General features: G+C 28.4%; 1 protein-coding gene across 2 annotated transcripts; it reads right to left on the minus strand.

The window, feature by feature from the left end:
• Positions 1968-13679, minus strand: LOC107621995 (pathogenesis-related protein 1B-like). Of its 2 annotated transcripts, XM_021113800.1 has the most exons (2): positions 13577-13679; positions 1968-2585 (listed from the first exon to the last, which is right to left on the minus strand). In XM_021113800.1, exons 1-2 carry the CDS (start codon positions 13658-13660, stop codon positions 2136-2138), a joined length of 534 nt encoding a protein of 177 aa, XP_020969459.1. In that variant the 5' UTR covers positions 13661-13679; the 3' UTR covers positions 1968-2135. The 2 variants fall into 2 exon arrangements, with proteins under 2 accessions (XP_020969459.1, XP_016179425.1); XM_016323939.2 differs by lacking the exon at positions 13577-13679 and having other exon boundaries at positions 1968-2760.

The raw sequence follows: 14486 nt of genomic DNA on the forward strand, positions 1-14486 counted from the left end.
GTGTAGGCTGAATCAAATGACTCATCGAACCTAACAAGTAATTATTATATGCTTCTCAACCTTCATTTATATAGTTGAGAATTACTTTTTGTAACTGTTAGGTTTTATTACCATAGTTATTTGTTAAATTCGATCAGAAATAATTCCAAATTATTTATGCACATCTGTTTATTTTGTATCATACGAACAAAGGAAAAATATTTAAGAGATAATAAAAATTCATCTAAATTAGTTTAAAGTTATTGTATTTTATCTTTATTAATTATTTTTAAAATAAATATATAATATTAAATATAATAAATATCTAATTTGAAATATTAAATATATAAAATTGTAGATATTAAGTCAAATAAAATAAGTTTAGATTTTTTTTCATAATATTACTCATAAGATGTATACACCTAGAAGATATAAGATACATACTACGTATATTAAATACCTACTAATTGTTTAATTGCTGCATAGATTCAGCTTTTCATCTGAGTCGCACTAAGGTCCGTAATCTTTCCACATAGTTGTAATAGTTCTATACACATTATTTATTTTTGACTTCTGTTCTATAGAAAACTTAAAGGTGTGTTTAGTAAACGGGTTGGGAAAGAGAGAAGTATGAGCCTTTTAAAAGTTTTACTCTTATCTTTAGCAATTTTTATCTTTTTGAATGCATAAATGATTTTATAATTGTTAATTATTTTTGAAAAATTAGGTGAATTTTTTTTTATCAACTCTACCTTTTATTTTTTTCTATAAAAAGAATATTAGTAACTATTACCTTTACAGTAATTCTTTGTAGTTCTTCCTACTTCTTCATAGTTCTTCGTTTCAATTTTTTTATCAAAATCGTTCAAATTTGTTTCAATCACTAATAAATTAAATATTTTAATTTTTTATTATTTTTAGTACTCATTTTCATATTTTAATTTTTATGTTTTTATTATATTTTTTATTTATATGATAAATTTTTTTATATTATTTATGTAGTATTTTTTTTTATTTATATGATAAATATTTTTTTTATATTATTTTTGTTGGTTTTCTAATTTTGCATGTATATTAAAAAAATTATTTAAATTGATGTCCCTTTTAATAATTTTTCATCTCAAAGTGATTTTAAATAATATAATCTAAACAACGTTTATTTTACTATAATCAATTTTGATATAAAAATTGCTAAACATAAACTACGTTAACAAACTTACTTTTTATCAAAATTAATTTTATAAAATCAATTTGATGCAAACTCCTATCTACAAATTATAATCCAAACACACACTTAGTTAACACATCCGCATGTAACTTCTTGGAATCCATAGATTTTATCATTAATCCCTTTCTCACTTATGCATTTGTGAATGGCATAATAATATATATATAAATCACTAAACAAGTTATTGTTAATATAGTTCCTCAAAGTGCTAATATTATTTTATTTAATTTAATGTCTATAATTTTATATATTTTTTTATACATTTTATTTTTTAATTATTAATATTAAATTTATAATTTTAAAAATAAAAATATAAAAAAATTTCTTAAATTGAATAAAAAAGTGGCTGAACAGACACATTAATACCTGTTGAGTCGCTAATACATATAATTTCTATAAATACTTATTATATTTAATATTATTTAATTATTCTAACCGTAATTAATAAATACAAAATAAAGTAACTGATAATTATTAAAATTGTACACGATAAAATTATTAGAATGTTTTAAGTTGATTTTCTTTTGGCTCTTAAATATTATTGTTATTTGATGTATTAATCTTTACTTTGTCAGGGTAAAAGATTTGTTAATTATCTAAAAAATACTAATGTGTAATACTAACTGCAGACTGTTTTAGTTTTTAATTAGAAGAAAAACATAACATGCATATATACAAGGCAAATTAAAAAAAAAAACGTTCTTATAAGCTAAAATTAATTAATAACCACAAAAAACTACAAGATTGACAAGAACGATAATAGAAAGTGCAAATTTATAGTACATACTACATATTAAAAGAGAAATGATATTTGCATGCACCATTTTTATAATTATTTTCTCTTTTTCTTTTAACGAAAATTTAAAGGTGTATAGCAAAAAATGAAGAAAAAAATTGGTGCATATAACATTATATTGGTTGCAATTAGCTAGAAAGGACGACTGCCTTGAACGTTTCCTTTAGGACTATAAAGACAAACAATAATGGTGCACTTGGCCATGGAGCATAGTGTTTCTGGGCATTTGGCATTAGCACATCCAACATGAGTAGTTTCTCTCCAAACAACTTGAGTGTATTCATCACACTCCTTACCACCAATACACGAGTTGGATTTATGGTCGTAGTACTCTTTTTGTGCCACCCACCTCGCTACCGCTTTTGCTGCTGTAGCGTGCTCAGCAGATTCATACTGCAACATAATATTCTGGCCGTAGATAGGTGACTTGGATGGCGGTGGTTTTCCCCGGCAGATTTGGAGGCTTTTATTCACGAACTTTTGAGCTTTTTTTTTAAGTTTCACATCCCACTTCAGCGGAGGAACCCCAACCATTGCTCGTGCAGTGTTGTGGCCTCTCAAATACTCTTCTGGAGACTCTACCTCATTAGCTACCAAAGCTACTATGCACAATGGCAATAATATGCTTACAAAACTTATTATTATTGCCATCATAATTCTCATTTTGTTGTTCTCTGTCAATGCTTGCCAATTATCAGTCTATAATATTGTAATGAATCATGGCTATATGTACAATCTATATATATATATATGAATTACGGACACTTTGTTGAATTGCGGTATAAGCGTATCGGATATATTTCGGACACGACACTTATCGATACTTAGCTTGTTTGATATGCATGTGTACTGTGTCTAATCGTGTGTCAATAAAAAATAAAAAATTCTTTTTCGGATACCACATGTTTGGACACACTTAAATATCATCACGTGTCAGCGTGTCCAGTCTTATTCTTAACATATATTCTTGAAATAAATTTAGATATAGTATATATTATTATTTATTAAAATAAAAAATATTTTAAATATTTGATATAATTAAAATAAGATATTAAAAATAATTAAAAAATTAATTTATATTTTAATATCAATAAAATATCAAAATATCATTACGATTTATCTAAAAAATACGTGTCTTATAAGATTTTAAAATTTACATGTCAGAATGTTTCGTGTCGTATCGTGTCCCGTATCTATATCATTGTCGGTGCATCACCATATATATCATATAGTTGCCTTTTGATGTACTTGAATACATGTATTGATTTAATTACTAGATGATCAAGCTAAGAAAGAAACATAAAATATTAATTATCAATTAGAGCAGTATAATGATTATATAATTAATGATTCTTGACTCTGATCTTTCATAATAACTTGGGGTCAAATTAATAAAAATGCTTGTAAATGATGCAGGAACAAGGAGAAATAGTAGATTAAGTATATTAATTAGTTAATTATAAGAGGTAAGTATTATTTTGGTCCCTAACGTTTAAGGTCAAAATTAAAATCGTTTCTGACAAAATTTTTTATTTAGAATTGTTCTTAATATTGTATTTGATTTTAAAATCGTGTTTTTGACTTTTTACGGACAAAAATACCTTCCACCACCATCACTTTTATCACCACGTCCCTTACTCCTACTAAATACTAATAATCAGATTCAAGAACACCAACAATAACATATTATTCAAATTCAGAAACAACAACATTAAATTCAACAACAAAATAAACCCACAACAATAATAAAATAAAAAAATAACAAATTAAAATCAAAATTAGAAGAAGAAGCAGAAGTAGAAACAGAAACAAAAACATACACAGAAGCAGACGCAGAAATAGAACCGGAAGCAGAAGCAGAAGGCGAATCAAAAACAGTACCGAAGCAAGAAGCAGAAGGAAGTAGAAGCAGAATCGGTGAGGTGCAGCGGCATCATGTTCTTTTCTTTTATTTTTTTTGATTTTATAATTTTTTTATTAGAATAGGGGTAATTTAGTAATAAAATAAAAAATTTTATTCGAAGGGACGATTTTAAAATCAAATATAACATTAAAGACGATTCTAAATAAAAAATTACGTCAGAGACGGTTTCAATTGTGAATCTAAATGTTAGGGACCAAAACAATACTTACTCCTAATTATAATAAGGAGATACAAATTTTATATTGTTTAAAATATATAATAAATTTTGTGTTATGCATTAATTTTACACTATTTAAATTATAAAGACTTTATTTTTTACAAATATAAATAACAAATGTACTCTTTGATTTTAAAGTGAATGTGAGTTGAATATAATATAAATTTTGTATTTATTTTATTCTAGACTCTTTTAGAAGTAAGAAGTCTATTTTATATCTTTAACTTGATTAACTAAAATAGATTTTCATAACAAGATTATTAACCTCGTTAAAATTGATAAATCTAAACTATATTACTATAATAGAGGTATTAATCTCACCAAAATTAATATTCTACACAACATTTTGGAATTAATAATATAAGAAAAAGAAATATAAACATAATTTTTCTTAAAAAATAGCTATTTGTATTGCTAAAATTATATCATATATGTGTGGTTTAACTTGATATAAATGTTTGATTTAAAACCCCCTCTCTCTAACTTCATATAAATGTTTTAAGAGATATTGATCATTATTAGGCCTAATTAACAAGTCAAAACTTATGCATATACGTATAATGTCACATATTAATTACAAGGCCAATTCTATGGCATCTAATATTTGTTGTCTAATTTTTTTAAATAAATTGTAAATATTTAAATTTTTTTTAATTTTTATACTTTTAAATTTAAAAATAATTATTTAATATTTTTTAACAATTAGAAATAACATTTAGGGACCTGGCAAATACCTAATTACAATTCATCAAATTAATTACAGCCTATTTGTTGGTTGCTGCATAGACTCTGCCTTTTATCTATATCTAAGTCAGCTCTAATAGTTAGTTTTATACATTCATATGATAGCATAACACATTCGCATGCAACTTTTACTCGAGGATATAAATTTTATCATCTAACTCATTCGGTCATTCCCAATTATGCATTTATCAGTGGCATAATGAAAATCACTAGGATCGGACCAGTGAACAATAAGTAATTGCTAAATAATAGTTCCTCAATTAACATCAATAATGCCATCATCATGAGAATAAGAATTTAGTATTTATTTAATATATTACTCTTTACCAGTAATTAATAAATACAAAATAAAGTAACTGATAATTATTAAATAGTACACAGTACAATAAAATAATTTTAGAATGTTTTAAGTTGATTTTCTTTTGGCTCTTAAATATTATTGTTATTTGATATATTAATCTTTACTTTGTTAGGGTAAAAAATTTGTTAATTATCTAAAAATTACTAATGTGTAATACTAACTGCAGACTGTTTTAATTTCTAATTAGAAGAAAAACATAACATGCATATATAGAAGGCAAAAAAATAACCTTAGACAAACACAACCATAGTTATAAGCTAAAATTAATAACCACATAAAACAAGTTCAACAAGAACGATAATAAAAAGTGCAAATTTATAGTACATACTACATATTAAAAGAGAAATGATATTTGCATGCACCATTTATATAATTATTTTTTCCTTTTTTATTTTACAATAATTTAAAGGTGTATAGCAAAAAATGAAGAGAAAAATTGGTGCATATAACATTGGTTGTAATTAGCTAGAAAGGACGATGGCCTTGAACGTTTCCTTTAGGACTATAAAGACAAACAGTAACGGTGCACTTGGCAATGATGCATCCTGTTTTTGGGCATTTACCATTAGCACATCCAACATGAGTAGTTTCTCTCCAAACAACTTGAATGTATTCTTCACACTTACCACCACTACTACATAATTGAGTTTTACTAACATTTAAAAAATATTACCAAATCATATTAAAATATTACCTATTTTAACAAATGTTAAATATATCCTATATTACTAAAAAATTTTACTAACATTTTTCAAAAGATTTAATAACATTTAGTAAAAATATTACAATAGACATTTCTTAGTAACACTTAAAGAAATGTTACAATAGATATATTTTGTAACACTTAAAAAAATGTTATCATAGATATTTTTTATAACATTTAAAAAATGTTACAATAGATATTTTATGTAACACTTAAAAAAATATTACCATAGATATTTTTTGTAACACTCTAAAAAATGTTACCATAAATATTTTTTGTAACACTTAAAAAATGTTACAAAAACTCTTTAGTAACATTTTTTAGTTATATTATACTATTTGTTTTATTTTATATTATACATAATATAAATATACTAAAATTAATTACTACAACATAAAATATTTAATTAAATTCACAAATTCACAAAATAAAATTTTTATAACCTCTTTTATTAATCAATAATCATTGTACAAGTTTGCTTCGTGATGCAAATAAAAAGAAAAAAGAAAAAAAATACTTATAGCACTTAAACTCTATGAACATTCCATATAAAAAAAAAAAAAAGAAAAGTGATACTATATACATAAAAAACTTAGTCCTTATACTAATCCTAGAAAAATGTATTTATCTGCTTGACTAGTTCATTGCTGCGACAACTAGTTCAGGAGAGATTTCAAAAACTTTCCTTTATAATGTGGGACTTTTGATCTCGGATCCTCCACATCAAAGATTGCACTCCATGCATTCTTCTTTTCTACTTCTCTGATACAGCAAGCACGCTGAATTTACCTTTCAAATCCTGAAAATTTTATATGCTAACTGAAATTTAAGCTACTTATTCCCTCAACTAGACATAAGAGGCCGTAAATTGTAGAACTTACAGAGAAGAAACTTTCTATAGCTCATACACAGCAGCATAATGAGCTTCTACAGAGGTATAACATTTATTTTTTATTCGTTATCTTTGTAGTGCCCTTAATGGCACTGATTAAGGAACCATAAGAAAAAAAATGCATTGAAAATAGTAAAAGTACTTGAAATCTTCTATTTCTAGATTTCTCAACTAATCCTTCGCCAAAGCTATCAGAAAATTGTAATCAATGGCAAATACAGGGAAAACAACAGGTACAGCATGCTAAATTTTTTTATTAAGTCATGTAAGAATTCTCTATAGAATTGAAAGGATCAAGTATTCAAGTGGAGATTGAACACTGAATTTCACCAGTAACTCATTGTAGCAATTTCAACTTCAGTGAAGACCGGAGATTAGAATAACTAGCAGCTTATGTATATACTCAAGTAGAGAATGATGCAAGAAATAGACACAGAACCTTTCTTATCACTCAAAACAGTCATACATGTCTAGCTTTCAAATATTATATATACTAGCAAATAAACTCCTATGTTTATTTCTTTGATCAATGACAGTAAAGAAGGAGATAGAAAACTACAAGAAAGGTAACATAAGACAAACTAATAGTGAATTGACAATTATAAAAATACATTATAATGGAAAAGTCCATAACATTCTAAAGTTGTGGATCACTTACCGAGCTTTCAAATGAGCTTCCCTCTCCTCTATACAAGTGTAATAAGTGTAATAAGCATAAGAAACCTTTATATTTAGCAATTGGCTTGAGTATATAAACCAGAATCACAGGATTAATTTTTAAGTATATAAATATGAATGGCTGCAAATAATTTTTGGATGAAAAAGGTTTAAATGTGCTAAATCAGACAAAAAAATCTCTACCTCTGTAAATAGAATGTAACTTATTGAGACACCAATTAAAAAAAGGAACATATAGCTTATTGATATAAATTTTAGAAAATACTACTGAGTCAATATTTTAGTATAAAAGATTAAAAATTAATAGTGAATTAAATAAAAAATATTAGGTATATAATATATATCATGTTGGGTTATAATTAGTAGTATTCGTGGTCCTATTCTTGTGTATTAATGTAGTTAGAAAGTTCATTATTAATCTTTAAAAGAGTAAATCACCAAAAGATTTGTAAAATATAACTGTTTACTGTCAACTAGTCTCAACCATTTCAAAAACAAATTAAGATAGAATAAAAAAGGGGCAAGATCAAGAAAGAATAAAGAGCAAAAAATGTAAGAGGATATAGCTAGAGGCTTTTATCCTTTATAGTCAATAAAAGCTTTCAGTTTCAGTTCCTCCTTATTTCAACACATTTCATAAATATTTATTTTTTGTATATAACACTTAAATACTATTTATTTTCTATAAGATAGATATATTTATTTTTCTATATTATGAATGTTTTTTAATAAAATATACTTACTAACAAAATAAATATAAAATATATAACTTAGCATATCCTATATTGTGCTAAATTATGAAAATCAATCAGCGTTGGTCTAAACATATATACTCAAATTCTTGCAAATGTATGTTAATAACTTCATTTTATTTAATTATCATATTTTGATTACTAAGAGGTACAACTAATTAATGACATATTGATATTAGAAATTTAATTTGCCTATATTTAAAACACTAATAATGAAAATTGTAAGATGTGAGGCAGTAACAGATTGAGAATAAATAGAAAAGCTTATTACCAGAACTTTAACTTTCTTTCGGCAGAGATAAAGCGCAATAGCTCTGCCGAGCTTGGAAGTAGCACCCGTTAAAAAAATTTCTTTAACGTCTTCTGGAATCTTATAGAAAATCACAGCTGCAGTTAAAGTGTTGTCGTGCACGTGATGAGTAGAACTTTATCCTATATTGTGCAGCTAGATTGAATGAATGAGCAGTTGCAGAGTTCCCCCACATGCCCAACGGGGTGCACAAGACAAGAAGAACCAAATACAAACCATAAAATGACAAGCAATTTTGATTACCACAAACAATAGTATATAATATGCAATGAAAATGGAGCAGCTCAATTATATAAGGAGTACTAACAATTAATTATTAATTAATTACTGTAATTAAAGTAAGTTAGCACTTAGCACTAGAATGGAGTCGAAATGTAGTTGTAAGTTGCAAATCAAATACAGGGCAGTGTAGTAGTACTAAATACTAATAGTAAATATGGAGGATGAGGATGCTACCTTGGAAATGAGAGCCTTAATGAAGTCCAGTTAACACCTCTTGAATACAGCAAGCTCTCTGTCTCAAGCTTTTCCTTATGCCTGCTCTTTGGATCCACTCCATCAACCTATCATTTTTTCTTAACAAGTATTAGTATTCAATTAACATCCTTCAGGTGTGACCATTTTTTGGATCCTGCACTAATATAGAATATTTGTAAAGTGTAAACTGACCTCGACATGAGGTAATAGATCAGATTTGAGATAGACACCAGCAGAAGAGCAGTAAATGAACCTTGAAATGGCATGACATGAGATTTAGAATCCAAATTTAATTTTATTATTTCAAACAAGAACTTCATTCATTTAGCATGAGTTGTATACTGAAAATGTAACTTCTATGCCAGTACTTACACTTATTACAATCTAAAACACAAGAAAGATTCAAACCCAACAGAACTCAAGTCTAAAACTCATGTCTACAAATAGATAAGTTGTATACAAAACTTGAGAGCGAAAATCCAACAAGAGACCCTTCTATCTCTTCAAAATAAAAATAAAAATAAAAGATACATCTTTTTAGCATGAGTAAGAAAGAAAAAGGGCAAACTATAAAGCTCATCAGATTGTGACTGTGCCGTGAAATAAACTTATTTCTAGTGGAACAAAGCATAGAAATTGAAATGAATATTTGAAAGATAGAGAGAAAACTGACAAGAGGAAGACGGTTACTTCTTGTGTTGATGAGTAACAGGTTTTTATTAGGATTTTCCTTATAATCTATGTAGATTTTCCTACAATTTGTTGAGCTTCCGTTATGGAATTTCCATTTATAGCACCTCAAAAGCAAATCAGCAATGGAGGGAAACAAGAACAGGACACAGAAGCGCAACAAACACCGTTAAGCTTAAAAAGGATGCAAATATGCCAATTAAAAAAAAAGGATGTTACACAGTTCAATTAAAAGTCACAACAAATTTTAATAGGATAAAGATTGTATGTCTTCAAACTCTATGCACTTACTTTTGTAATTGCACAATCACCAAGACTAAAAATGCAATTATCAATTTCTGCTTGAGCATAGTGGCACTTCACATTTACAATGGTCTCGTCTTCTTCATCCTTGCTACAAAAGAAATAAGGGAAAGTATGAGGAGCCAATGGAATATTTATACAATGTGTACAATGGAGGTTTAGGGAGTATTAGAGATATAACTATTAGTATTACCTTTTTCCATCAGCTGAAGCTTTTGGGATGAGTGGTATCATGACATGGTATTAGAGCTCTAGATCTGAAAGGTCAAGAGTTCGACCCTTAGTGAACCCAAAAATCAGTTTAAACTTTTGGAAAGATGTTTATTATCTCTAGTACTCGGATGGTTATTCTAGATAGTATGAGGGATGTTCATTTTGTAACTCAATAGCCCATTGTGCACATTGTACAAATAGTCCATTGTCTCCCTAGCGGGATCCAAGAAATAAATATATAATCTAATCTAAGGTACGAGCGTAAAAAGAGCAATATATGAGCTTGTGAATTAGTAGTTCAAACTTACTTTATTTTAAACTTTTGGCCTTTATTTTTGTCCTGCATGCTTGAGCAGAAAAAATTAGATAAAAAGGAAACTCATGAAAAGAATCTCAAAAACATTGGGTCATTAATCTTCAATTCGAAACTGATAAGGCATTGCTGGAAAAATCCAATTGCCTAAGCTTACTCAATGACCAAACAACAGCAAAATCAATATAACCGGCGAAACGGTTATTCGAAAGATCAATGCTATTCAATGAAGAACATCTAGAGATTCTACTTGGATTTTGTCCTTCAAACATGTTGTTGGACAAAGAAAAGTAGTGAAAGAAATTGTAACTGTCAAAGAAACTTTGAGGGATATGTCCTGAGAATGAGTTGTGAGAAAGATCAAGAGACCTAATTGAACTCATGTTGAGAAACAAAGTTGGTATTTGACCAGAGAAGCCATTGTGACTTAGATTAAGATTCTGAATGGTGCTGGAAAGTGTAAATGAAGGAGTAATGCTACCATTGAAATTGTTATGAGAAAGAGACAATACCATTAGATGCTGCAACTTCTCAAGGCCTTTTCCAATTCTTCCAGATAATCCCAACCCAGCAAGATTGATCTCAGTGAATCTTCCTGTTGCTGGATTGCTGGTGCAAAATTTATAACCGCAAACTAACCGGCAAGTGCACCGGGTCGTACCAAGTAGTACCTCAGGTGAATGAGGGTCGATCCCACGAGTATTTATGGATCAAGCAACAATGGTTGAGTGATTGGCTTAGTCAGACAAACAGAAAGTATTGTTTGGGTCTCAATTGCATTAAACAGTAAATCAGAGAATCAGAAAAGCTAGCAGTAAACAAATAGTGAATAATATATAGAGAAACAGTTAAGGCTTCAGAGTTATCTATTTTCTGGATTGACTTTTCTTACTAACTATTTTAATTATGCAAGATTTAATTCATGGCAAACTATATCTGACTAAACCCTAATTCCTTAGACCTTTTTAGTCTCCTCTAAAATTCATCAACCGCCAATTCCTTGGTCACTTAATTCCAATTAGAGGGTGAAGTTCAATTATAGTTTATATGCCACAAAAATCCTAATTACCCAAATATAAGAGGATTATATATCACGTATCCCGTTAAGTCTAGATAATTAGAGATGTAAGAGACTATATTTTCAAGCTGTTGTTCAAGTAAAGAGGTTTTCCAAGTTATATAAGAACTCTATTAGAATCAAGGTCATACTTTTGTTCCACCCAGATTTATAAAATAAAGAATGAAAACAATTCTTGAATAATAAATCAGTACATGAATTAAAATAGAAAAATAATAGTATCAATCCATACAATAGACAGAGCTCCTAACCTTAACAATGGAGGTTTAGTTGCTCATGGTTCAGGGAGAAAAACTAGGATTCAGATAAACTATAAATTGTCGAATCCGGTAGAAGAGAAGAGAAGAGCCCGAAGGGCTGATTCTTTTTCCCTTTTATATCTAATCCTAATTAATGTAAATTATATTTCCTAAAACTAAATAATATATTTTCCTATTTTTAAATTGAATTAAAGTTTAATAAAGAATCAATCAACAATCCGTGCGAGGCTTGTAAGCATGGGGACCACTTGGCTTCACTAGGATCCACGCCTAACTTGGGGAATAGCTGCGCCTTACTTGAGGGATGCAGGGAGGAAGGGCGTGTTGAACTCACATGGTGTGCGTTACTTGAAGATTTATTGCGCCTTACTTAAGGAGTCAAGGCAATTGTTGTATGTTGTTGTTAATGTCTTGCGCCTAACTTGAGATTTCTCAAGTTAGGCGCAGCCTTGGCAGAACTGGTGGAAAAGAAGTATAGACTATTATATATCGTTGGAAATTTCTGAAAGTTAGCTTTCCAACACCACTAGAATCACGTCCATTGGACCTATGTAGCTCAAGTTATTCAGGTTTGAGTACAGAGAGGTCAGCGTTGATAGCATCATTCGCCTTCTTCTCTTTTTCTGCGAAAACTCCATCAAATCCAGCCAAATGCTACCTAAAATAAATAGAATTACAAATGATTCAAAGTAGCATCTATTGTAGCTAAAAGATAATTAATTCTTGATTAAACTCGATAAATTGAATGCAAATTCACTAGGAAAAAATAGGAAATATGCTCACGCATCAATTACATTGAACCCTGTTCCATGAACAAGCACTTGAATCATCTTTCCATGAAGCAAGATATGAAGAAGGGTCATGGAGGTCTGATTTAAACACAATCAGGCCAAGAACATAATCATTTAGCTGAACATTATTCATGTTATTACTGTCTCCATAGCAAAAACTTAAAACTGGTTAGTTAACTAGTTAAGTTTACAAACACAAACAGAAACATAAACAGAACAGGCATAACAATATCATATCACAATAGTCGTAACATATCACATTATATCCAAGTCTTGCTTCTCTCGTTCTAGTTACTAACTACTAACACTTTGCTTTCTAGTGTAAAATATTGCTAGGATAACTAAATGAATTTCAGAAATGAAGCCAGGAAAGAAAAAGGAGCGCCTTAGCAGTTGGAGATACAATCTGAAATCACCAGTGTCCTCTTCGGGATTCTCGGGATTGAATTAAGTAGATCTTAACATTAGGAATTCAATCAATTCATGGCCAAAAAATCTTAACAAATATATACAAAAATGCTTAAGAAGATTGCAAAGAATAATAATGAAGCAGTGAAAATTAGAGAAGAAAGAACACGAAAGGAGGTTCTTCTCCTCCTCCATTAGACTCACCTCAAAACAGAGAATAACAAACCCAACCCTAGAATTTGTTTAAACGAGAGAGAGATTCAAGGAGCGGAGGAGCACGATTGAGAGCGTCAGTGAGATTGAGAGCGAAAGTGCGAAGCAGAAAAGGAGAACGATCGAGAGCGCCAGTGAGATTGAGAGCAAGAGTGTGAAGGAGAATGTGATTTGGGGTAAGATTGAGAGCGAGAGTACGAAGGAGAACGAGATTTGGAGCAGGTTCCCTGATTCTGGAGGCTCTGCCTCATTAGCTACCATAGCTACTATGCACAATGGCAATAATATGCTTGCAAAACTTATTATTAGTACCATTTTCCTAATTCTCATTTTGTTATTCTCTGCCAATGCTTGCCAAATATTAGTCTATAATAATATTGTAATGAATAATGGCTATATATGTATAATCTATGTATATACACTACTACATACTTGACTTTTACTAACATTTAAAAAATATTACCAAGTTATATTAAAATGTTACTTATGTATATTAGTAACATTTTAACAAATGTTAAATATACCCTATGTTACTAAAGAATTTTATTAACATTTTTTTAAAGATTTAACAACATTTAATAAAAATGTTACAATAGATTTTTTATAGTAATATTATGAGAAATGTTACAATAGACCTTTCTTGGTAACACTTAAAAAAATGTTACAATAGATATATTTTGTAACACTTAGAAAAATCTTATCATAGATATTTTTTGTATCACTTAAAAAATGTTACAATAGATATTTTATGTAACACTTAGAAAAATGTTACCATAGATATTTTTTATAACACTTAAAAAAATGTTACCATAGATATTTTTTGTAACACTTAAAAAATATTACAAAAGATCTTTAGTAACATTTTTTTAGTTATATTATACTATTTTTTATTTATATTATACACAATATAAATATACTAAAATTAATTACTACAACATGAAATATTTCATTAAATTCACAAATTCACACAATGAAATTCTTATAACCTCTTTCATTAATCAATAATCATTATACAAGTTTTTTTCGTGATGCAAATAAGATGAGAAAAAAATATTTATAGCACTTAAATTCTATGAATATTTCATATAAAAAAAATGATACACAGTACATAAAACATGAGTAATTGGCTCAATCTCCCCAGCTTCCGGCAGCACAC

Source organism: Arachis ipaensis, chromosome B10 (assembly GCF_000816755.2).
Source record: "Arachis ipaensis cultivar K30076 chromosome B10, Araip1.1, whole genome shotgun sequence".
Classification (NCBI taxonomy): Eukaryota; Viridiplantae; Streptophyta; class Magnoliopsida; order Fabales; family Fabaceae; genus Arachis; species Arachis ipaensis.

What these genes read in the sequence shown, in the direction of transcription:
- LOC107621995 (XM_021113800.1), bottom strand. Translation starts at nt 13,660, where the DNA reads ATGAGAATTAGGAAAATGGTACTAATAATAAGTTTTGCAAGCATATTA. An exon ending in TAGCTATGGTAGCTAATGAG is followed by an intron (nt 2,586 to 13,576) that starts GCAGAGCCTCCA and finishes GTAGCTAATGAG; the next exon opens with GTAGAGTCTCCAGAAGAGTA.